The sequence below is a fragment of the Rhineura floridana genome, chromosome 3 (assembly GCF_030035675.1).
Source record: "Rhineura floridana isolate rRhiFlo1 chromosome 3, rRhiFlo1.hap2, whole genome shotgun sequence".
NCBI classification, from domain to species: Eukaryota; Metazoa; Chordata; class Lepidosauria; order Squamata; family Rhineuridae; genus Rhineura; species Rhineura floridana.
In genome coordinates this window covers 116,405,681-116,431,086 of record NC_084482.1, presented here as the reverse complement: position 1 = coordinate 116,431,086, position 25,406 = coordinate 116,405,681, and the positions used below count along the sequence as shown (strand labels likewise).

Sequence of the window (25,406 nt, the reverse complement as noted above, 5' to 3'; positions counted from 1 at the left end):
TTATTTCGAACATGTACTTTATTTACACGGTTATCAAAAAAGAAAAGAAAAAATACACAGTGGGGAATATTACAATGAGTTAGTAATGGTTCGGCTACGAAGCTGCTGCACATACTCCTTAGCTTGATCAAACCCAGTCATGGGTACCTCTGGAGGTGGAGGTGGGCCTTCTACTAATTTCACAAAGTAATGACACTTAACTTTGTCCATAATGCCAAAAAAGCCTTTGCCATGGTAGCGGATCCTTTTCAGATAGTGCCCTTTTCCAGAGAAGGATTCAGCTAGAAGACATAAAAGTTAAAATAAATGGAGAATCCAGACTAGAAAATAAATCTAAAGAAGCCCTCCACAGAACCTCTCATTCACTGGATGGATTAACAGACCTACATTCTTTTCTTAATGTGTCACACCAAAAAATACGTGATTCAGAGCCTAAGTCAGCTACCAAACCACTGACATGATCCGAGGACAGTGTCTAAGATTAATGGATACGTCTTGAAACACATAATAGCTGCAGTCCTGAATGAATAAAGCAGGCTGCAGAGAAGGCTTTAATAAGAAACCAGTAGCCTTCCCTTTCCCACCAAGGGATCTCTGCACACTGCTGTTGGGCCAAGAGTGTTGCACTTATGCCACATGAGACTACTGTCCATTTAGTTTAGTATTGTCTATGCTGTCTGCCAGTGGCTTTCCTAGCCCTATCTGGAAATGCTAGGGACTGGACTTGAGGCCTTGAGGCAAAGCACATGCTCTACCACTAAGCTATGGCCCATTCCATCTGTGCTCACTTGAGAGCATTCCACAGCCTGCTCTTGTCCAAGCCCTGCATGCAGCTTTGCACCTACTCCTAAGAGAAACGGCTGTACATTGATGCCTCAAGGGGGAGAAATGAAGGTATCTCCATTTAGAAGGATGGCTCTGTCAAGATATAATGCATTTGACGCACAGCAGCACATTGAAAAGGGAAAGGGGGGCACCTACATTCACTTCTTACCAGAGGTTGCTCTGCACCAGAGTTCCCCAACATGTTTTGATGGAAATTGTGTTCCAAAACATCAGGAGGGTATCAGCTTGGGTAAGGCTTCTCTATACACTCCTTTACTTGCACAAAGTACTACTGGCAGCCATTATCATGTGCAAAATGTAAGACAATCTTCTGCTTTTGGGATCTTATGAACAACTATCAAAGGATTGGGTTGTGTTTTTTTGTCCCCTCAGTTTTAGAAACATAAGAAAGCATTCATAAGTACTTACTGTACACAGTAAATAAATCAGTCACAACATTTGGTACAAGGCAAATGTATTTTATACAGACACCTCCCCGCTAAAGTGGGAGATATTAGTACAAGTCTGCAATGAAATACAGCTCATTAATCAAAGGCCTCCATTTCTAAAATCCCTGTAAACTGTCTGCAACTAGATGGTGCAAGGGCCACTGAGAGTTCCATATGTGATGTGATCACGTTGTGAGATAGCCCATCTCCATACCATGTCACCGGCTGCTTCTTACTGGGACAGAGAAACCCACAAGGTGGTGTCATTAAGTTACTTGTTTCGTTTTACAAGGTGAGGGACAGGAGATGCAGTGGCAGCAGTGAAGGACTTCTGCTTTGGTGGCAACCAGGCACGTATAGGAAAGGGAAAGGGCCATAGCTCAGTGATAAGAGCATCTGCTTCGCACGCAGAAGGTCCCAGGTTCAATCCCTGGCATCTCCAGGTAAGGCTGGGAGAGACCCCTGTCTGAAACCCTGGAGAGCCACTGAGCTAGATGGACCAATGGTCTGATGCCGTATAGGATTGTGGTCTACTGGGGCAGTTTCCAGGAGACCACTTACCACCTGCTACTGTGACTAGGCGGACCTTGGTCTAATCCAGCAAGGTGCTTAAGTTCTTATGCAAGAGAACATACTCAGGATCACTTAACGCAAATTAGTTATGCTTTAACCATTAAGGAAATCCTGAGTGTGTAACTCTTGAAAGTAAATTTAAACAGGCTGGTATCCTAGGAGAAAGAAAAGATGCCAAGGGAAGTATAAAGTCAGCCCATCACGGCCTTAATGCCTATTTCTGGCCTTAATAAATAATGAAAATATGTTTGGCAAATGTTAGAGTCTTTGGTGCCCAAACCATAGAACAGTGTACTAATCCTGTTTATCAAGGCCTACAATAAAGCCACATGTAAATCCTTTAATTTCAGGATTTTTTTTTATTTAGGCAGACTGCTAACTTACTTTATTAAAGAAATGTGCTAATAACATGGCATAGAAGAAATTATGCACAAAAACAAAGCAACAGAACTTTTTGAAATAGCTGAAAAAACAGGACCTGAATAAAAAGAATGAATGAAAATTACCATTGCCTATTAATTACTCATTAACAGGTATTTCAGCAAAGTATTTCTTCTAATATTATAAGATTAGTCAATCAGAGGTTTTTGTGGGGGGAAACCCACCCCACCATTTTTAAAGCCTTTTCCTGGAAAGCTTAATTCACTAGGCTGGTCAGTCACTTTCCTCTAGAATGTCCACTTGAGGTGCTATGAATCATTATGAAGTAATATTTTATTTCCCCCTTTGGTAGAAGCCATTTCTATTCTGCTTTTTGTAATCATAACTTTAAAAGAAAAATGAGCTTCCTATGGCAGCAGCTTCATAGGAGAAAGTTAAAAGGATCAATTTAATATGGAGAAGTCAGAAAGCTATATCTAAATGCCAGATCTAAATGCACTTAATTTAGAACCTTTTTACCTCAATTAAAGGTTGACAGATGGCCAGTTGCTGGAAAGTGAAGTGTGAACTGCTGGCTAACCTGCCACAGCAAAATGAATTACTGTATAAACTACTGAAATGGGCTGCTGATGAAAAATAGTGCATTATGTTTAAGACCAATATAGAATAATGTTGTTTTTCATGTACACAAATGCTGGGGCAAGTAATGCTCAACATGTATGTTGAATTACTTTTAAAAGGTCTACTCTACTTTTTATGTAGCTATCAGTAAATGAAGTTGCAATTTCTACAGTTGGTTATAGAAATTGCTGCTATCTCCAGCAACGCCAGGAAATTAGATTATGTTTCTACTGTCTTGGGGAGCAATCCTACATCAAGGAAGCCAGCATATCTTAAGGGCACCATCCTATAGGTTAACTTAAGCTGCCTTAAAGTATGCGAGATCCTAACTCTGTTTAGGAGCCATTGGGAGGGGAGAACACCAGCTGATCCAGCACAGCTTTTTCCCGGCTTAACTTAAGCTAGATCTGGAGGTCCCATAACCAAGCTGAATGAAAGCAGGATATTGCGTAAGTCCCTCTGCTGTTGGTCCCACACCCACCATACCCCTGGAACATTCCTTTTTTGGGGTTTATGCCAGCCTTAGCTGAGCTGGGTAAGGCTGGCTGAGCCAGGATGAGGGACTAGCCCATCTAAGCCAGACCCAGCCACCTCAGCCAGAGATCTGCCACAACTTGTATCCCCTTAGCCCAGCACAAATACCAGTGAGATTGCACCCCTGGAGATGTCATCAGGTAAATCTATTCTTTGCCAGAACTTGAGAAATGAAATACATTTGATACAATGAACCTGGACTTCATCAAGAAAATGACTAATATGCCACGAGCTGCCTTTGAAAATGGATGCATTCAATATCACTTGTGTAGTCTTGTTTATACAGGTCATCAGTGCACATGACGCTTTACACATGGTGTTGATTAACTATTTTCCCAATCTAAACAAACAGGTAACAACGAATGGTACAGTTTGTACTTACCGTAAACGGTGTTTCTTCATGGATGACAAGAGGTCTCCACATGGGTACTATAGCTCCCCCTACAGCTCGAAGACAGGAAATGCTTCAGGAAATGTTTTTTGCTCCTCCCTTCTTCTTAGGCTCAGTTTTCATTCTGGTAAAGCTCTGCCAACAGCCTCAGCTCATCACAGAATATATAACACATCGAAAAAACACAATAGGTGTAAGAACATGGAAACAGTTAACCAGTCTGGAAGAGTCCCAGAAATGTGTGTAGTCGTGGCACCCCATAATATCGTCCCATATAGCCAGCCAGGTTAGGGAGGGCCGTGGAGACCTCTTGTCATCCATGAAGAAACACAGTTTACAGTAAGTACAAACTGTACCTTCTCTCATGGATGTCAGAGGTCTCCACGTGGGACGTACTAAAGCTACGACCTAGGGTGGGTCAGGTGGAGGCAGGACCTGTTGGAGAACTCTGCGACCAAATGAAGCCTCCGCTCATGCACATAGGTCAATTTTGTAATGCCGAGTAAAGGTAGATGGGGATGACCAAGTGGCTGCCCTACAAATTTCTTCTATGGAGGCATTAGTGGAGAAGGCCGCCGAAGTAGCGGCTGATCTGGTGGAATGAGCCGTAAGGTTCAATGGAGAAGGTCGGTGCAGAGCTTCGTATGCTAGAGATATACACACCCTAATCCACTTAGCCAAGGTTTGTGAGACCTTGTTTCCTAAAGTAGGCAGATGGATGATACAAACAAGGAATCACATTTATGAAAGGACTCAGTTCTAAAAAGGTAGACTTTCAGAGCACGCCTAACATCTAAAGAGTGCCACACTTTTTCTCTGGGATGAGAGGGATTAGTACAAAAAGAAGGTAGGATTATTTCCTGCTGCCTATGGAATGGTGAGTTCACTTTGGGAACAAAGGCTGGGTTAGTTTGTAGCACCACTTTATCTTTATGGAATGTACACAGATGTTTTTGCTTGCAGTTCAGATACTCTGCGGGCCGAGGTGATAGCTACGAGGAATATCAATTTGAAGGACAGGACCCTGAGAGGAACGGATGCAAGCGGCTCAAAGGGAGGTTTCTGAAGAGCGCTGAGGACGGTATGCAGGCTCTATGATGGAAATCTATGCAGTACTGGAGGACTTAAGGCAACAGCTCCTTGCAGGAACTTTTTGAGAAGAGGATGTGCAGCCAGAGAAGTATTGCTGGTAGGTAGCAGGATGAATGAGAGAGCCGATGTTTGTCGTTTTAAAGTATTTGGCCGCATGCCCTTTTTCAGATCATCTTGTAAGAATTGCAGAACTTGAGCGGCCACTGCTGACTCTGGAGAGATAGCTTGTGTGGCGCACCATGAGGAGAAAGCTTTCTATGTAGATTGATAGCTTTTAATGGTGGAAGGGCGTCTCATTGACAGGATGGTATTCACCACTTCAGAGGAGAATCCTAACGCTAACAGCCTATTGCACTCAATCTCCATGCGGTTAGTCTGAGCCATTGTGGGTCCGGGTGTAGGAGAGGATCCTGATGGAGCAGGTCGTGTTGTGCTGGTAGATAAAACAGTGGGCCTTGTGCCAGGCGAACTATGTCCGAGAACCAGGGGCGTCTCAGCCAATAGGGGGCCACGAGGACCACGTGAGCTGCTTCCGTTCTGATTTTCTTCAGTACTCTGGACAGTAAGGGAGTCGGTGGGAAGGCGTAGAGGAGGCCTTTTGGCCAACTTACTGCCAGAGCATCTTGTCCTTCTGCTCCGCAACTCCTGAATTGGGAGAAGAATCTCTTTGTCTGGTGATTGTCGTCCAAAGTGAATAGGTCTACTTGGAAGTTGCCAAACTTCGTTTGGAGAGACTAGAATACTTCCACATTCAGAGCCCACTCGCCTGGGAAGAGCTGCTGTCTGCTCAGCCAATCCGCAGTTATGTTCAGGCGACCCTGGATGTACTCTGCTGAAATTGAGGACAGGTGTCTTTCTGCCCACAGTAGCATTGAGGTAGCCTCTAGGTTCAGAGTCCTTGAGCGGGTACCTCCTTGACCAGGTAAGCATGAGTTGACGTGTTGTTGGTGCGAATGAGGACGTCCGGAAAGGCGAGGATTGGCGCGAACTGCCGAAGAGCTAGGTGAGCTGCCCTTAACTCTAACCAGTTGATGTTTCTGGTCGCCTCTGCTGTCGACCAGTGTTCTTGAACATATTGCCCCTGGCAGTGCGCTCCCGAACCATGGAGGCTGGCATCAGTGGTGAGGACTGTTCGGGGAGGATCCTGCAGTGGAACTCCTTTCGATAGGTTCCGTATTTCCGACCACCAGGTGAGGGAGCATTTGACGGAAGATGGAAGGAGAACATGACGATGGTTGTGTAGTGCAATGTCTGACTGGAACTGAAGTAAAAAGGTTTGAAGTGGGTGGGAGTGCAGGTGCGCCCAGGAAGTGATCCCTATTGCTGATGCCATCATGCCCAGTAGTTTGGCAAGCAACATCACGTCTGGGGATCGAGTTGGGACAAAGTAGTTGCCAGTGAGGCAATGTTCTAGACCCTCTGTGGCGACAGGGCAATGAGCTGTTGAGCCGTGTCTCTAGTCGCCCCAAGATGGAGCAGCTGCTGAGAAGGGCATAGATGGCTCTTTTGGGAATTTATGAGAAAGCCGTGACCTTGCAAGAAGTCTAGTGAAACGTGGACGTCCTGTTGGGCTTGACTGAAGGAAACTGGACCGGATGAGGTCATCTAAATATGGGTATATGTGCAAACCTTGCATCCGAAGACCCGCTACTAACATCACCATGACCTTGGTGCATAGTCATGGAGCCGAAGCCAGACCAAAGGGAAGGGCCCTGTATTGAAAGTGGCGGCCGTTGTAATAGAAGCGGAGTAATCACCTGTGAGATGGGAATATGGGGATGTGCAGGTAGGCCTCTTTTAAATCTACTGATGCCAGAAAGTCGCGTGGAAGAAGATCTTCTCTGATGGACGTAAGGGTCTCCATCCTGAAGGTTCTTTGGGTCACAAATTGATTTAAGAATTTGAGGTCAAGTACCCCGCGCCAGGATCCGTCCTTTTTCCTGACCAAGAAGAAGATGGAGTAAAGACCTGTGAAAACCTCTCCTGATGGTACTTCTTCTATGGTGGAGATATCCAACAGGTGATGAATCTCGCCTAATATTGCTTGGTGTTTTTGGATGGGCTAAGGGAGAGGGAAGGAATCTGGTGGGCGGGTACTCTAAGTTCTATCCCATACCCCTCGACGATGGTGAGTACCCACTTGTCCTGGGTCATGTGTTGCCAATGGGAAGCAAAGTGGGTTAGGCGACCTCCTACTTGTGGTGTCGGCGGTGAGTCAGAAGCGTTGTTGGTTCTGACGTCCTTGTCTAGTTTGGTTGGGGGAGGGCCTGGAAGAAGTGGTCTGAGACTTCTGTGGAAATCTCTGCCTGGTCCAGTAGGAGTGCCCGCTTTTGAAGTCATGTGCCCTGGTGGTGAGCCTGGAGCCACGAAAGGACTGGAAAGGGTAAGAGGAAGAGGCAGGACGCTTAAAAGTACGCCTATCCTCTCGCTTTTGGGATGGCATCACTTTCTTTTTATCTCTGGTCTCTATGAGGACTTCCTTGAGAGCCTCATCACTGAAGACGTTGGTACCTGAGAAGGGGACAGAGGCTAGGTTGGCACGTGAAGCTTCATCCACATCCCAGTGGTTAAGCCAAAGATGTCTTCTAGCTACAACTGTTGTTACCATTGCTCTGCAAGAAAATTGGGCAGAGTCCATAGCGGCGTCTGCTATGAATGCCAGGGATCTAGATATCTCGAGTAGAGTCTTTCTGAGTCTAGCTGGGTCTCTGTTAACATCGTCAAGCAGGTCTTCAGTCCATAACAGCGCTGCTCTGGCAAATACGGAAGCCGAAGTAGAGGCTCTTATTGAGAGCGCATCAGCTTTGTGAGAGCGCTTCAGAGCTGCGTCAGATTTGCGCTCAATGGGGTCCTTTAACTGAGCATCTCCGTCCTGCGGCAAAAGGGCATGGGAGAGTAGAGCGGAAATGGGCCCATCCACAGCTGGAGTGTGAAGCTGGTTCATAACATCAGTATCTAGGACATAAAACCTATTGGCATAGTTAGTACCTTTTCTGCATTGGAGAGGCAAGTCCCATTCTAACTTCATAATGTTTTTAAAAGAGGTAGGCAAAGGAAGGCTTAGGGACGGGGAGCACTAGAGAGCTCTTAGATAAGGGCTCCTGTTGTTTCTGGGTCACATTTAAGTCCAAAGCTGCCACTACTTTACAGAAAAGAGGGGCAAAATGAGCCTCTACAAATAATCTAGCAGACTGAGTGTCATCCATATCTGAGCCTTCGATCCATTCCCCTTCTTCAATATCAGGATCTCTGTCGTCATCAGACTGGCCTGCGTCTAAAGAGAGGCCCTGCTGAGTGCTGTGGCCTCTAGCAACAGCACGTGATGAGGGTGAAGGTACCCTATCAAGGTGTGGATGCACAGTTGAGGGTCTTTTGGAGGCTGGGGGTGTTACGTCTGCATTTTCCCGTATGGAGGGAGAATGCCTTTTGGATGCCCTGCCGCTTGCTAATTCTGTAACAAGCTCCCCAGTCATGGCCTCATTAAGCTGTTGCAATACAGCAGGAGATAGCAGATCAGGCTGGGATGGGGGGGTAATCTGCATACATTGAACTGGGGAATCGTACCTCCTTTGCTCCTCATCTTCAGATGAAAGACGCTCCAGTTCCCTAGGGCCAATAGGAACAAGGTGGGGGGTTCTGGGGAGCGTGGAGGTCGTGTCGCCAAGAGGACCACAGCGCTATTCTCTGGCAGGAGTAAAGGCAAGTCATGGGAAGCATCTGCTTCAATAAGTGCCCTTTTTTGTTGTAGCGCAGGAGCGGCCTGAAAAGCAGCAGGCGAGTGCCGATCCAAAATGGCGGCTGCCTCATGTTTGTCGGACAAAATGGCAGGCACGGCATCGCGAGCGGCCGAAAACAGCTCCGCTAATAGCCCCTGCGGTAAGGAGGTAAGTGGAGGGGACTCACTGACTCTGGCAAGCTTGCGGGGAGTGATGGAGTCCATCCGAGAAGAGGTGCCTTCAAGAGGGTTGTCTCCGCCAATAAGCAGCTGCTGCTGAACATTGGCGGGAATCTGGGGCGGGTGGGAGCTGACTGCAGCCGAGGCTGAGTACTGCCCTGCCTTTTTTGAATATTTTTTCTTCTTCGAAGAGTAAAATGCCGTCTTTTCCATGCTTGCAGGGAGCGGAGGGCAGAAGAAATGAAAGTGAAACAAGAAGGACAGGGAACTAAAGGTAAGCAAAAAAAATTTTTTTTTATTATAAAACAAGTAGAAAAAATAGATAGCTGGAAAATAGGCCGAAAAAACCTGGAATATAGGCAAAAGGGAGGAGAGAAGCTAGGCCAGAAAGGAAGACAGCCAGAAAGGGTGTGCTCCGAGCTGAGACAGGAAAGAAAACTGAGCCTCAGCAGGAAGGGAGGAGCAAAAAACATTTCCTGAAGCATTTCCTGTCTTCGAGCTGTAGAGGGTGCTATAGTACCCATGTGGAGACCTCTGTCATCCATGAGAGAAGCATACAATACCACCAGTCATACTAGATAACTTTATAGTTGTTAATATTTTTTCAAGTGACTATCCCTAGAAAGCTGGCATATATCCTCTTATACACAGCTCTCCAGGCATGTTAAATTATGTAAATTAACAATTTTCAGTGCATTTTCTTATAATTTATGAAACAACACATTTTTTGAAATGGTAACTTTTCTGTGAAAAAATACAATAGTAGAACATTTCCATTATGGAAAATATTCTGCTGCATAATATGAATTAGTATACAGAATAACGATACTGACAACAGCAGCTGTATAATGTCTAAGAATAGTTTACACCAGGTAACATTCTAAATTGGTTCATACTTTTGCTGCCTGAAATTGCAATCAGAATTATAGAAGATGTCTATTTACCAATGTATAAGTTGGATTTAAATTCCACATTATGCTTTGTCACTGCCATTTCTTGGGCTTCTAGAAGGACCTATAATGAAAAAGGAAAAGTTACAAATTAAGATTATGGAATTTTTAAATTCTGGAGTGATTTAACCATAGTAAAAACTGCTCACTTTTAAATTTAAAACCCCCCAATGCATTGGCCTTAATGAGAAGAACTGCATAGTGAAAGCCTATTTCTCTCCTTCACAATCTTATGCATGCTTACTAGGAAGTAAATCCTGTACAGTGAGGCTTACACCAGATACAAGTACACAGGATCACTGCCTTAGGGCACAATCCAATTCAGGGGAAGCCAGCATAATTTGTGCTGGAGCAAGAGCGCCGCATCCAACTGCCATTCAGGAGCCTCTGGGTTGGCTGAACACTGGCCCAGCCAGGAGCTGCATGCAGGGACTAGAAACTAAAAGCCTGCTCTACTGGAGTGTAAACCCTCTCCACTGACATCTATTGCAATTATTTTCTTAAACTGACCTTTTTCCCCAGCATAACTTTTCCCTGGATTGGGACCTGCAGGAGCACTTCGAACACAAGTTGGATGTAGCCTAAGTCCCCTCACCTCAGTCCTTCCCCTGACATGCCCCCAACACGCCCCTTTTTGGGGCCTTATGCCAGCTTATGCTGGCTCCCCTTGCACTGGCCTCGGCTCAGCTGGCTAGGTCCTGGCTGAGTCTCGGCCGAACGACTTATGCTGGTATAGCCTAGCTGAGCTGGGACCCAGCCGGCTCAGCTGGAGATCCACCACATCCACCTCCCCTCAGCCTGGCATAAATGTCAATTGGATTGTGCCCTTAGGCTGCAATCCCAACCCCACTTACCTGGGAGTAGTCTCCATTGAATTTAATAGAACTTACTTTTGAGTAGGCGTATAAATAACCTTTATTTATGTATTTATAAATAAAATATTTACAGTATATAGTACCCTCTTGCAAACAGGGTGGTGACCAACAACATAAAAACATCTAAAAACAATACAAAACAATCATAAAAATGACTGGCTACTCAAAATACATTTTAAATGGCTGCATAGGCCTATTGGCACAAACAAGTCTTCAAGAGATGCTTGAAAGTCAGAAGCAAGGATGCCTGCTGAATCTCTGCCAGAAAAGCATTTCACAGCAATTGGGCCTGTGTAACACAGGGAACAACTAACAGCACTCTGGATTATCTCAGTAAATTGCTTTCCTATGAAGCATCTTGATGAGATTTCACAATACAATAAAAACATATATATAAAACTACATACATAAAAACAATTTCAAATCCAATACAGGGGAAAGTCCTCAACAGGCACCAAAAGATAATAGTGACACTGTCTGTCTGATATATGATGGGAGGGAGTTCCAAAGGGTAGGTGTCACCAACATTAAAAGCATGATTCTGACATTGTGCAGAATGGACATGCTGATATGACGGTAGCTGCAGGATGCACTCTCCTGCAGAGTGCAGTGACTGATGGGTGTACAAGTGAAGCCTGTGAAAGTGCAAATGAAGCCCTGAACACTAGGAAAATGTAAGCCAAAATGTACCACTGGTAGGTATGGAATGATCAGCACTATTAACAGAATCACATCCACTTATAACAGTGATGATGAATGTCACCTGCCTAAGATGAAACATCTGCAGACTTAAGTCAGTAGTGCTATTTCAGTCTTGACAAGACAGAGGCAAACAAGCAAAAATATAGATTCCTTAGAAATCCTCTTTCAGTTAAATAACTTATACCTTGACTCCATCTGTTACTATCTATGCACTGGCAAGAACCTTCCCGGCAATATTTTAGATAATGCAGTTTTAAATTTTCTGTTAGTTTTGCTGAATCTGCACTCTTATGCACCTGTTACCCACACAGCACAGTAGGACTTACTTCTGAGGAATCATGCTTATAGGCCTGCACTAGCTAAAATCCAGAAGGCCACACACGTTCCCAAATGTCTTGGTGCAACTTTTTAATAAGGTGCTCACAGAGAATATCCATTCCTTCCTTTCCCACAACTGCTCCTTTAAATGCTTGATTTTTTTTAAAGAAGCACTTTCGAGATGTATGTGTGCCATTACTCAGACCCTATTCTTTCCTCCCCCCCCCTTCCTTTTATAACACTCTCATACAATATCCCCGCACAGCCTTTGGTTGGTTATTTATTTATTTATTTATTTATTTATTTATTTAATTGCAGAATAATTTATAATGAGAATCTATATACGTCTCTTTAGCAGTAGGTCTCACTGCCTTCAACAGGACTAATCCTCAGGTAAATGTATACTGGACTGCAGCTCTAAAGAGCAAGAAAGAGGGTTCTGTCTGTAAAAAGGGAGACATACAAGGAGTGAGTGGTTAAACTGAATGCCGAAAGCAATTAACAAGACTTTTAGCTGTGGCATATTAAACATCACAAGCTAGCTCATTATGAAGTGGCCGGCCCATGTTATCTAGTTGTACATTACTGACTCATCCAACTCAATATTTCCAACTGAAAAAGGCCTTTGATGTAAGATAATCAGTCCATGTGTGAGCTAAAGGGGTGTACATGTCAACAATTTAAGGCTGCAGTTCTATATCCACTTTCATGGGAGCAAGCCACACTGATCCAAGGCCTATACAAGAATAAACTAGTTTTAAACAACACAAACCAGCACAGAAACATCCATCTAAAAGCCAACCCAGACATATATGGATTTAACAGAGACTGGAAAAATAAATTCTAAAGCTCTATCTACAACATACCTCTTTGATCACTTTTGCTCCCTTTTTATCATTGAATTCCAATTGAGCTAGTGCCTGATCTATGGTCATTCCTCGTATCTGAAATGAAAAACAATTGGAAGAGATGGGATAAATTCTCAATATATAATTCATATATAGTAAAATAAGCTTCATAGCAAACATCAGTTTCATTATTTGTCAGACCGTATCTCCCCATATGAGCCTGCCCGGGCGTTGAGATCCTCAGGAGAGGCCCTTCTCTCAGTCCCAACACCTTCGCAAGTGCAATTGGTGGGGATGCGAGATAGGGCCTTCTTGGTGGCTGCCCCCAGGTTCTGGAACTCTCTTCCTAGGGAAGCACGAATGGCCCCTTCCTTGTTATCCTTCCGTCGGCAGGCAAAGACTTTTTTATTCCAACAGGATTTTGGACCAGAAGATGTTTAAGATAGGGCCTCATAAGGTCTGTTGTATTATTCTATGGTCCTATTCTTAATGTTTTAAATTGTCTTAGTATCTTAAGTGTATGTTTCATGGTTTTAATGTCGCGAATAGTTTAATTCTATTTTAATTGTATATTTTTGTATGTTTTTTTACCTATGTGTAGTTTTTATTTGTAAGCCGGCCTGAGTTCCAATTTTGGAAAAAGGGCGGGGTAAAAATAAAGATTCATTCATTCATTCTTTCATTGTAAAAGAACTATACGGCGCTAGGCTGCTTTATACAAGTTTATGCAACTGCTGTCGTAAAGAACTCTGGCAAATGGCATTAGGGACTACCAAATCAATACAGAGAAGAAAATTCCTAATCTCAAGTCACTTTCCACCTACCACTGCAAAAAGGAAAAAAAATCCTGCTACAAATAAGATTTTCAAATCTGTTTTGCACATTTCAGATCAGAAGTGGCTAAACTGTGGCCTGCCGGTTGCTGCTGTACTACAGCTCCCATCATCCCTGACTATTGGCTATGCTTGCTGGGGACACTTCAGGAAGGCTGCCTGAAACTGCTTCCATGTGCAGCTGCGTGACACAACAAGCTATCCATTACTATATGAGCAACCCCCACAATAGGGTTTGTCTTCACCTGGCATAAATTGCCATCAAGAATGGATGGTACAAAAAAGAAAAAAGAGAACGTATGGCACAATAATTGGCAGTCTGCTGCAAGAAGCCAGTTTCAAATGGCTTCCACACAGCAACTGTATCAAGGGAAAGCCATAGCCAACAACTATAGAGGACCTGACGTGACCTACACTAAAGATGCAGCAATGCTTTTTGCTTCTCAGGAGGAAAGCTAGGCAATTCTTCATTTTTCAGTATTTGCTACTCCTTGTATTCCACCAAAAGTTTATATTATCTACATTTTCTGTTTCCTTTTTTTCCTGAACAAAAAAGCAAAGCAAGACCTGCTTGCACTGTACCACAAAATATTCCCCTACTTCTTTAAGCAAAGCTTATGTAATGTTTTATCCAGAGCTTCTGGAAGGCAGGACTTTTTTTAAAAAACCACACATATTTCAAATGCAATCATATGCACATGTTGAGAGAGCACTGAAATACAGCAGTCACTGAGAAAAAAATTCACATATGTTAACTAAATGAAGCCTACAAAAATTATTCCTCTTACCAATTTTGCCAGGTACCACATCTTGTCCTTGCTGTATTTAATAGCTCTTCGACAGTGGTATACTTCCTATAGAAAAGAGATGTTTATGTTCCAGAATTAGTTTCAAGTAGGATGGTTACAATAAATCAAACATATCCTCTACTACTCTGAAAACTCCCCACCACCACCACCTCCAAAAACTGTGCCTAACATAAACTACACAAGACAAACTGGAAACAGCTAGAACTGGAAGCCCAACTACAGTGTCTTGCAAAAGTAATCAGACTCCTAACCAATGCTCTCCTATTCCTGCATCACAAATGGTACATTGCAACATTTCCCAACATAAAACCAATGTCCCCTTACAAAAATTGATTTTGAGTTTCAGTGTTTCAAAAGAAGATATCATACAGAATGAGATTACAATGTACCCTTGTAAGTCAGTAATATGAGAGCATTGGTCGGGGGTCTGATTACTTTTATGTTATTTGTATCTCACCACATAATTTCACATGGGCAGCTTTATGGTCACTGACTATAGCTTGGCTGACATGTTGCTACCTTTAATCTGCAGTAAGGCATGGCGGAGTGCTGTGTAAAGTGAACACAGGAAGGTGTCATATGCTGCATCCGATCATTGTCCCATCTACCCCAACACTGTCTATCTCCACTGGCAGCATCTCTCCAGGATCTCAGGAAAATATAGTTTATGGCCCTGCTAACCAAGATCCTTTTCACTGGGGATTGCCAGGAACTGAATTTGGGACCTTATGTATACAAAGTATGTACTCTTCCACTGAGCTATGGTCCCTCCTCAAGTGGGCATGCATACTCTATGTTGGAGAGATGAAATTTAACTCAGCCTTGCAGATAACATAGGGAACAGTTGCCCAGCCCCTTGCTTTGCCCACCTGCGCTGTTATGGCTCTTCCCTACTACTATTACCTTCCACTCCTCTTTTCCCACTAGTGGGCCTGCTGTTTCTCCCCTTTCCTAGCTGCCGGCTACAGAAGGAAGGGCTTCAAGTGTCACATGCACTTCATTAACCATTGAAGTGACTGTATACTCTTCATTTTCCAAGTACATAAATTAGGGCACAATCCAATTCATATTTCCGCCGGGCTTGGGGGAATTGGATGCAGTGAACCCCCAGCTGAGTTGGCAGGCTCCTGGCCCCGCTGGGTTCCACCAGGCTCCACCAGCAGAAGCCCCCCACCACGGCACCACAAGGACCCTGCCCGTGCTGTCGGGGGGTCCGCCAGGGATAGCCAGCCTGGTGGATGAAGAGCCATGGGATCCCTGAAAACGGGGCATTCCGGGGGTGTAGTGGGGGAGGAGCTGCAGAGGGGGGACTCAGAGTGCTCCCCTCGGCCCTGATCCCCACGATAATTCCACCAGCTAATAGACCGGCACAGTAAAAAAAAATACAATGGTAGCCAACAAATAATAGCCTATTTCCTGGTAGGCCTGATTGCAGGAGTTGACTCTTCCTGTCCAGCTTCCATGTGCAGATGTCAATGAAGCTGGTGCTCAGCCAGGCCTGTGGCTCCCAAGCAGCAAGTAGATGCCGTAGAGATTTCCACCGGCAACTCTGCCGCCGCCTTCCCATCATTTGGATTGCTGTTAGTGAGCGGGCCTTGGACACCAGATAAGCTAGTAATGCAGAGATTGTTCTAGCATTGCTCAACACGAGGCTGTTCAATTATTATACTAATTCTCAGCTACTCCTGATGCAGACTTCACAGGTGAGATACATTTCATGAAATTAATGCACATAATATGCCAGTGCAGGTTAAGTTTATGACTGATTAAAATGCTGCTTCTAATAAATTCTTCACAAACAACCATTGTTTCACTAACACACACACTGGCCAGGACCAACTAATGAATGTAAATGCACTTAAAAAAAGCAGCTTTTAAGAAGAAAAACAAAATTCACACAGACCCATTAGTCATCTGATAACTGAAATTTCATGTATGCTTTGTTGTAAAAATATATAGTGTATATACATCAAATATTGCTCGCAGAGCCAATAAATGCACACAGAAGATTAAAATGAGGAACTAAAAAAACTGTATTTGTCTGCAGTGAAACCATTTTTCATTTTAGCTGTGCTCAGCAGCAAGCCAAACTATCTGACAGTAAATTCATTATTAAAAGGTAAAGAAAAGCTGTAAGACATGCAAGACCAAGATTATTATACCTGGTGGGAAAACGTGAAAGAGTTTTCATACAAGTCTCCCAAGTGGCCCCATACATCATGCAACCAGCTAGCGATTTAAAGCTCTTTTTGTAAAAAAAGCATCTCTTTCCTGCAGTGACCAGCCTTTTAATATTTAATTTATCTAGTTCTATATACAATAGAAGCTGACAAGGGTACTGCTACAGCTACAGTTTTCTAACTACATGATCAGCGACAAAGTAGCCCAAGGGAGGAGAAGGGTGTGGCCATAGTGAAATTCAGGCCAGAATAAACCTATCCGCTGAACACAGTGTACAGAAGGCTCAATTCCTACAGAACTGGAGTTACAGGTACCTTATCTTTTGACGTTTATTCAAGATTCAGCATTTATTTTGTGTCGCAGAAAGAGGGGATAAAATAAATGATTCTTCAAATGCTGACTGGCTGTTAGACAGGACCCCCCCCCAAGAAAACTAGAGGAATGGGAGGTAGACTGGAGTATCCTGGAAGAGGGCATGGCTGGCTGGCTGGCAACCTAAACAAGATACCCCTTGTTATGTTTTATTTCAGATGTTAATTGTGCCAAAGAGCTGCTGGGCCCCAAGCACTCTGAGGTAAAATTTACTTCTAAATGTTAAGCCTTTGTGTTTGAAACAAATGTGGTGCCAAGCTTCTTCTCAGAAACGGCAACCTTGCAAAGATAGAACAAAAACACCCTGTGATGATTACTATTTGTGACATACAGAAAAGAGACCCAAGTGAATTCTTACTGCAAGTCTTCGAGGTTCTCCTGGTTGCTGTGGAGGATAAACTATTCTGTTCTTCTTTTCCCATCTTCCAAATTCCCCAAGACATGTACTTGTATGGATATTTGACTGACGAGGATCACTGCCAGATGCTAGTAACCTGAGAGGCAAGATTTTGTCATTCTATTAAGGCTGAACTCTATTGAGAGTATAATAATCACTTAAGATATTGCTTGCTAAATGCTACTCCTCCCAACTCTCCATGTATGTGTACCATAGTCTTATACTTTAGCACGTCTCTAAGATGTGTAATGTTCACCTCCAGCCAACAGCTACAGCAAGCATCATAGTGCTATTCTATGTTAACAACAAGCCACAGGCATGACAACTGCATGCACAGTTCCTTATTGTCCCTTCTAATCAAACAGTAACTTACAATTAGAAGAGAGCACAAACCTTGGGAGCAGGCCTATTATTTATTTATTTATTTATTTATTATTTGATTTATATCCTGCCCTTCCTCCAGCAGGAGCCCAGGGCAGCAAACGAAAGTACTAAAAACAGTTTAAAACATCATAAAAACAGACTTTAAAATACATTAAAACAAAACATCTTTAAAAACATTTTTTTAAAAGAAGCTTTCAAGAAATCTTTAAAAAAAGGTTAAAAGCACATTTAAAAAAAACAAGGTTTAAAAACATATTAAAAAGCCATTCCAACACAGACGCAGACTGGGATAAGGTCTCAACTTAAAACGCTTGTTGAAAGAGAAAGGTCTTCAGTAGGTGCTGAAAAGATAATAGAGATGGCGCCTGTTTAATATTTAAGAGGGAATTCCACAGGGTAGGTGCCGCCACGCTAAAGGTCCATTTCCTATATTGTACGGAATGGACCTCCTGATAAGATGGTATCTGCAGGAGGCCCTCACCTGCAGAGCGCAGTGATCGACTGGTTATATTTCACAAGACCGTCTTATTCCTTAGATACCCAGTCAATCACTGCGCTCTGCAGGTGAGGGCCTCCTGCAGATACCATCTTATCAGGAGGTCTGTTCTGCACAACATAGGAAATGGACGTTTAGTGTGGCGGCACCTACCCTGTGGAATTCCGTCCCCTTAAATATTAGGCAGGCGCCATCTGTGTTATCTTTTTGGCGCCTATTGAAGACCTTCCTCTTTCAACAAGCCTTTTAAGTTGAGACCTTATCCCAGTCTGTGTTGGAATTGCTTTTTAACATGTTTTTAACCTTTTTTAAAAAAAGATGTCTTGAAAGCTTTTAAAAAATGTTTTTAAAGATGTCTTGTTTTAATATATTTTAAAGTCTGTTTTTATGATGTTTTAAAGTGTTTTAGTGCTTTTGTATGCTGCCCTGTGGTCCTGCTGGGAGGAAGGGTGGGATATAAATCAAATAATAAATAAATAAATTGCCCTGCTGGTTTGAGAGGCAGTTGGCCTAGGGCTAGAAAGCAGGCAAAGACAGCCCAATATGCAGTATCCCATTTATATACTATGGAGGTATATCAATCATATCTTCAGTATCAGCTCCTAAAGTTGTATAGATTCAGGGTTGTACCCAATGCCATTCCTACTCAGAGCAGGTCTGTTGGTTATTGGACATGACTAACTTAGATTCATTAATTTCAATGGGTCTGATCTGAGTAGACCAGCATTAGATATAACCTTCAGTTCATAACATTAAATCCTTGAGGGATGGTGGGCTTGAAGTAACCAACACATACCCCTAATTAAAGTGTTTTACATTGAGTAGATGTATACTAGTACTCCTCCATTGTCCCAAATAAGTGATGTAACCTCTGGATCGGGATTGTGGATAGCAAAATAAGAAAGCTGGGTCTTTCGGGGCGGGGGGAATGAAACAACTGCTGTCATTAGTTACTGTCAAAATTAAGCTCTGTGTATTTCTTTGAGAATGATAACATACGGGTTATTTGAAAAACATTGAAGCTGCCAAGTTTTCATAGCATGATAAAAAGGCAAACTCCCAATGTGTATGGAGTTTCTCCTTTAGAGCTGCCAATGAGTAATATGTGTAAGTTTATTTATAATTTAGTTCAGATAATGACACACATACCTAGTTTTAGCTAATGATACAAAGTGTGCATGGCATCTTCTCAAGACTAAGCCCCCTGATGCTTCCCTCTGGAACACTGTAGGGGGACCTTCTTGATGCCCAGCAATGACTTTACACAAGCATTCAGGCCCTGTTCTTATTGCAGGGCTACATCAGTCTTTACTCCTTGAGGAATAAGAAAAAAATCCCTAGGCTGGATAATTGCTCACATGAGGTCAGATCTATTTCTGCTATTCTGTTAGAACAGCAGAATTCCACTTGCACAACACAACTTCCCCTTTCTCTTCCCAAGTCCTCTGTGCCCCCTTAAACTCTGCTCCAGGATCCTTCACAGCAGATTTTGAAGGTGCATGGGGAGATGAGAGGAAGGAGAAGTCTCAGTATGCAAGTAGAATTCCGCATATGCAGTGTTGGGTACCATCCATGCGCAACAAGATCCTTCCAAGAATTCCATGTTACCTGTTCACACACCTATCATCCACAGTGCATAGGGGCAGCTAAGGCTTCTCAAATCCAGTGGGATGTTTTTTTCCTTCTCCTTGAAGCACAGAGGCCCATGGAATACTGCAAAATGCTTTTTAAACTCCCCTCAATTTCAAAAGCAGGATGCCATGTGGCATAAGGGGATTTCTGTCTTGGAAACACAAGTTGAAAGCCCCATTGGGCACAAGAATATTTATGTGTTTCTTTAGATCCTGCCTACTGTCTCCATATCAAACCACATTTCAGCAGGAACAAGTTTCCCATGTGGAAGCAGGTATCTAAATTATAAAGCATATGTTAGGTGATGGTACCCTCTAGTGTTCAAGGCTAAACATGTACACACATATATACATACACACACACCCTATAGAGAGAACATAGGAAATTCACTTGCTTACTGCTGTCCATATTTACAGATCCATTTCTTTTTTAAAAAATCATCTTAATAAAGACATTTGATAGACCTTGGGTCACAAGCAGTACTATCAAATCACGTTACCATCTGTAAGAAAATAAGGTATCTTATGAATTAATTTTCCCAACTTTCCCAAAATGTTCAGTTTTTTTCCATTTTGGGATGTCTGAAAATATGCATGTACATTTGTATTCTGGGTCTTCACATTTCTATTCAAACACCAAAAGAGAGCCTATAAGAATTAACTGCAGGCATATGCTACAACTGTGGCCTGCCTCCTAGCATAAACCAAGTTTGCTAGACTATTGTTTTGGTTGGACTGGTAGCAGCAGTAACAATTGAAAGAATTTCACCTCTGGAATTAACTTCTCCAAAAGAAACAAATGTAAACCTATTGCTTATGTTTGCCATTAAGTTGTGAAATATTAGCTTTGGGTGAAAAACATTAAAGCCACCTTAGCTCTTTTTTTAGCTCTGGTTTTAATGTGCGTAAAGGATACAATTCATGAACCATGCACAGAACTGTAATCCTGCTAAAATACAAAAAAAGTATGCGCATGTGTTCGTATAACCCCCTAATCTTTCCCTTATGACATTCTTCATTAATGAAGATCAGAACTACACTTCCTCTGTAATAGTCTGCTGTAAATGAGATGCAAGAATGGCTTTTCTATACAGTAAAATTGTGCCCTCTCCCGGTCAGCTGATTAAATGCTTACCCACACTTTCTTTCCTCCTAACTCCAGAGTGACAACCCCAAGTTGGTGAGACTCATTTAACAGAGACACAAAATCAAGCCTTCAGTCATTCGCCCAGTTTTCTGAAATGCTCTGCCAACAGATATTTAGTAGGCACCTTCTGAAAGCACCTTTAATCGCTTGCTGAAAACCTTTCTGCTCTGCCAAGCTTATGCAGGCAGTTAAGATGATGTCTTTTTGCAACAGTTGACCTTTGTTTTTATTGTATTTTTAATAGAATGGGGTTTTTAATATGGGGTTTGGGTTTCTAATTTTTTTGCTCGTTGTAAGTTGCTCTGATGTTTTAAAATGAAATAACAGTATACAAATATGCTTATAAAATAAACAAGGGGTCAAGTTTCACAAACATTTTGTTATCTACTCAAAAGCCCCACCTTTCAATTATTTTTGGAGAGACACAAATGGGTACCCTTGCCTAGTAACCCCCTACTGCACTTCTCTAATAGAAGCACTCGGAGAAGGGTTTCTGATGTAGATCTTAGATACATGTGAAGACTTGCAATCCTTTGGTTCCAAGCTGTGAAGGGCTTTATATTAAGCCGAGAAACTGATAAGCATCCATTGCAATTGAGCAAACACTTGTATAATACACTCAAAACACCTGGCCCTACTTGGCAATTTGGCAGCTCTATTGTGAACTAAAACAAGTTTCTGGACTATCTTCAAAGACAGCCATATGCATTGTATTCAGCTAAAGCTGACTCAGAGTAGACCCACTGAATTTAATGAACTTAGGTCAGTTATGTCTGTTAACTTCAACAAGTCTACTCAATGAGAGTAGCATTGAATACCACCCTGCCTCTATGTATAAAAGTAATCCAGTCTGGAGGTTACCAGGTCACAGTATCCAAGACAATCTGAGGGTGAGGACTTGCTACATGTTCCTTCATTCACAAATACTATCTGTCCTTGAGCACAATCTGCTCTCCCAAGAGGGTGCTTAATTTCACCATCAGGTGGTGACTTTCTAAATATTTATTGCATTTATATACTGCCTTTTTGCCAAGGCATATAATGTTACTATTTAGGAAGGCATTCTCTAGATGTTGAGGTTTTGTGTTCTATTGTTATGTAATTTTCCATTCATTTCTGCTTGAAAATTGATTTAAGATCTATGGGTTTTAAGCAGACTTTGGCTAATTTTTTTTACCAAGTGCGTTATAGTCCACAGATACTTACTCCACAATGAAAAAGGTGCTACAAGATTCTTTGTAGATTTTGACATTTAGCCCTCTCAAATTTATTTGTAGTTTGATTGCTGCCTGGTTTTTAACTGAGGTTTACTCGATCATTTATATAATTTGGGTTTAATATTGATGATGGTTCAAGTACTCTGCAGGCAGGGGCTGTGAATAATAACATTAATTAATGAAAGGAATAGGGCAGGGTGGGGAACCTCCAGCCTGTGGGCCAAACCTGGCCTGCTAGGGCTTTAAATTTGACCTGTTCGATAGTTTTCACCAAACAATGTCTTCTTGCTCCCACCGTAGAGATGTGGCTGCCAGTGTGCAACTGGGATCTTAAAGTGCACTCCCAATTGTGCACTGGCAAGGGAAAGCAGACTTATCTGTATGAATTCAAACATGTCACTAGGCAACAGGAAGTAATATTCAGGGAATACAGCAAGACCAAGCAAGCACAAACAAATGCTATTCATTGTGGTAAAAAATATTTTATCTTAAGAGATAACATATTGGCAGTTTGCTTCTAATTAGCATCACAATGATTTGTAATTTGTTAAGTTTTTTAACTAAGGCAACTGAAAATGTCCAACTTCAAAACAGATTATTAAGGGGGAGACAACATCTGACATTTAAAACTTGGATAAACAAACAAACGAGCAGTCTATCTACCTGTTTCTGTTTAAATAAATGAACTTGTTTTTAACTGGATTTTTTTTCTTGAAAACATGAGATTTTCAATGAGTATTCAGTTGATAAAATGGGACGAATGATTCTCTGATGTTGTCAAACTCTGAGGTGGAGAATTTGGTTTATTACAATAACAGAAAGTAAGAATAGAAGAGTAAGGGAGAAATCCAACTTGAGTTTACACCGGGCTGGAAAGAGTTGGATGTGGCAGACTCCCAGCTGAGTGGCAGGCTCCCGGGCGCTGCCAGCAGAAGCCTCCATCCAGGCTGAGCCACAGCAGCACTGGGAGAGCAGTACAACAGTGGAACCATTTACCTAGGGAGGTGATGGGCTCTCCAACACTGGAGGCCTTCAAGAGGCAGCTGGACAGCCACCTGTGGGGTATGCTTTAACTTGGATTCCTGCATTGAGCAGGGGGTTGGACTCAATGGCCTTATAGGCCCCTTCCAACATTATGATTCTATGAGCCTACTGGTGATTCCGGGGGCCACCGGTGACAGCCAGCCTGGCGGCCAGAAAGCCGGTGGAAGCCAGCGACAGCCCTGAAAACGTGGAGTTCCAGGGGCATGGCAGAGGAGGACTTAGGTGGCATCCAAGTCCCCCTCAGAGTACTCCTGTGGGTTCTGATCTGCATGGGAATTCCACCAGCAAAAGGTCGGCAGCGGAAAACAACTGAACTGTGGGTCAATGGGGACTGCTTACTCCTCAGTAGTGCTATTCATAGAAGCCAGATCTTCCCTTCTAGCTCCCACACATAGCTCCTAACACAGCCTGCATGGTGGCTCCCAAGCAGCAAGTGGGTACCGCAAAGCTTTCCAACAGCTCCTCCTCCACTGGCTACCCCTGAGTTGGATTGCTTTACCCAGCTGCAATCCTATACAACACTTAAAATTAAGGTACTTTGAATTCAATGAAACTTACTTGCCTGGGACTAAGTCCCACTGAATTCAAAGTGACTAACTTCTGAGTAGAAATGTATAGGATTACACTGTAATTCAAGCAAAATGAGGAACAAGATATAGATAAACTGGTCTCCCTCTCTGATCCATCAGCTTTGAAGTTATGGAATTTAGAGGGGAAGGGACAGGGACTATACCTCAATCACAGAGGGTGTACCTTAAGTTCAGAAGGCTCCACAAAAAAGAAACAGGTAGTGGATGATGGGAAAGGTCTCTGCCTAAGTCAACCTTAGAAAGCCATTGCCACTCAGAGTAGACAATACTAGATGGACAAGTAGTCTGACCTAATATAAGGCAGCCTCTTATATTCTTTAGAGAGAAACATAAAATATATAGGTGTGCAGTGGCAGGCATCCACAAACAAGAGAGGAAGGGCATAGTTTAGAGATCTCAATCAAGCAGTTAAAGTTATGTCCCAGAGTCAGTGGACAGAAGAATGCAGCAGTAGGTACCAAGAGCCTGCTTAGTCCGAGCAGATCTCGGATCATCACAGTCTCATGGCATTGTCAGCAACATCAGGTTTGGAGGCTTGCTGGAGTTTGCAGGCAAAAGAAGCCATGGAAAGCTGTCATTGCTACAAGGCTGAAATCCTCAGCCAGGCAACTTAGCAGCTGTTGATGGCAAATGTTCTCTGTTCCTTTTCCATTCAAGAAGCCAGATACAGAGACCCTGGCTTGAGCCCTTTTGCATCCATTTGAAGGTATCTGTATTCAATAAGGCACAGCTCCTGCAGGGTTGCTAAATCTACTGACTGACAGAGCAAACAGTATTTCAGAAGTCTTTGGAAGATCAGTTAGTTAATCTCAGTGACCACTGGTGGTGATGTGGTTGACTTTCTCTCCCACGGCTACATCCAAAATGCTACTTTTTTTTGCCATAACCTTGCAACAACTTCCATAGATCTAAGTGCCTTTTGTTGCAGCAAACACGCAAAGGAGTCTTGTAGCATCTTAAACTCTTCACGCTTTTTAGTGTTTTTGTACGCTACAAGCCGTTTCATCATATTAAGGCATACTGCGATTATGCAACAACAACACCTAGTGGCATTTAAGGGACTATCCAACGCTTACAGGGCGACTCACCTCCCGGGACAGACCAAACGACTGAGGTTCCACGCTCGGGCGATCCCTGAAAAGAAAAAAGGGAACATCAAAGGCAGGAAGCTTTATATAAATAACCAAAACTACTCAGCACATTTTCATCGCCGTTTCCGCCATCTGCGTTCTGTCCACCAGACTCACCACCAAACATTGTTGGCGCCGCCATATTCGCAGCCCTTCCCAGCCAACCTAAACTATCGTCTTTACGGCACAGATCTAAGAAAGGCGTTAGCTGGATTGTCCTAATACGGCCGCCGTATCTCCACGTGAGAGTTGGATTGCTTGCGATAGCACGTGAGGTAGTAGTAGAGCTGCGCTTTACGGCGGTGCGTGGCGACAGCCGCTGTAAGCCTCATAGTAGCAAAACGTGAGACGGGGCTCTGAGTTAGAATTGGGCGAGATGGCGGCAGCGACAGGTTCTGGGGCGGCCGAGCGAGTGTTGCCGGCCTCCCCCAACTGGTACTGCAGCCGATGCAGTGACACGTCTAAGGACGGGCGCCTCTTCGGTTTCGCAGCTCGTAACAGCGTGTGTCTCCTGAAGGTTTGCTTCACCGCGCCCGCTTTCCACGGTACGGAACCTGGGCTCGTGACTCTTCTCCGTCCTGTATAGGTCGGCGAGCGGGCTTCTCCTCCTCACCCCCGCCTCACCTTCGTGGTCCTTAAAGCTTCGGGCTTTCTCTGTGCATAAGTTCTTAGGGTAGTCGCAGGAAGAGTGATTTCTGGAGGAGCCGTCTCAAAGCAGCTT

General features: G+C 43.3%; 2 protein-coding genes and 1 non-coding gene across 4 annotated transcripts in view; 2 read left to right on the top strand and 1 right to left on the bottom strand.

Moving 5' to 3' along the window:
* On the bottom strand, positions 1-25,406 carry MRPL22 (mitochondrial ribosomal protein L22). The gene is made up of 7 exons (XM_061617466.1): positions 24,803-25,406; positions 24,644-24,689; positions 17,008-17,143; positions 14,076-14,141; positions 12,473-12,550; positions 9,706-9,775; positions 1-281 (listed from the first exon to the last, which is right to left on the bottom strand). Exons 1-7 carry the CDS (start codon positions 24,825-24,827, stop codon positions 70-72), a joined length of 633 nt encoding a protein of 210 aa, XP_061473450.1. The 5' UTR covers positions 24,828-25,406; the 3' UTR covers positions 1-69.
* On the top strand, positions 1,645-1,716 carry TRNAA-CGC (transfer RNA alanine (anticodon CGC)). Its single transcript has one exon. It is a non-coding gene; the product is annotated as a tRNA-Ala (tRNA).
* Positions 24,691-25,406, top strand: part of GEMIN5 (gem nuclear organelle associated protein 5) — a 63,465-nt gene continuing 62,749 nt past the window's right edge. Inside the window, exon 1 of one of the 2 annotated variants that reach the window (XM_061617464.1) lies at positions 24,691-25,230. In XM_061617464.1, coding sequence (XP_061473448.1) covers positions 25,062-25,230 — 169 coding nt within the window. In that variant the 5' untranslated portion in view covers positions 24,691-25,061. The remainder of the gene's footprint in view (positions 25,231-25,406) is intronic. The other variant, XM_061617465.1, reaches the window with a different exon arrangement.

What these genes read in the sequence shown, in the direction of transcription:
- MRPL22 (XM_061617466.1), bottom strand. Translation starts at nt 24,827, where the DNA reads ATGGCGGCGCCAACAATGTTTGGTG. An exon ending in TGTGGTACCTGGCAAAATTG is followed by an intron (nt 12,551 to 14,075) that starts GTAAGAGGAATA and finishes TTTTCATTTCAG; the next exon opens with ATACGAGGAATGACCATAGA. An exon ending in TAAATCCAACTTATACATTG is followed by an intron (nt 282 to 9,705) that starts GTAAATAGACAT and finishes TATGTCTTCTAG; the next exon opens with CTGAATCCTTCTCTGGAAAA.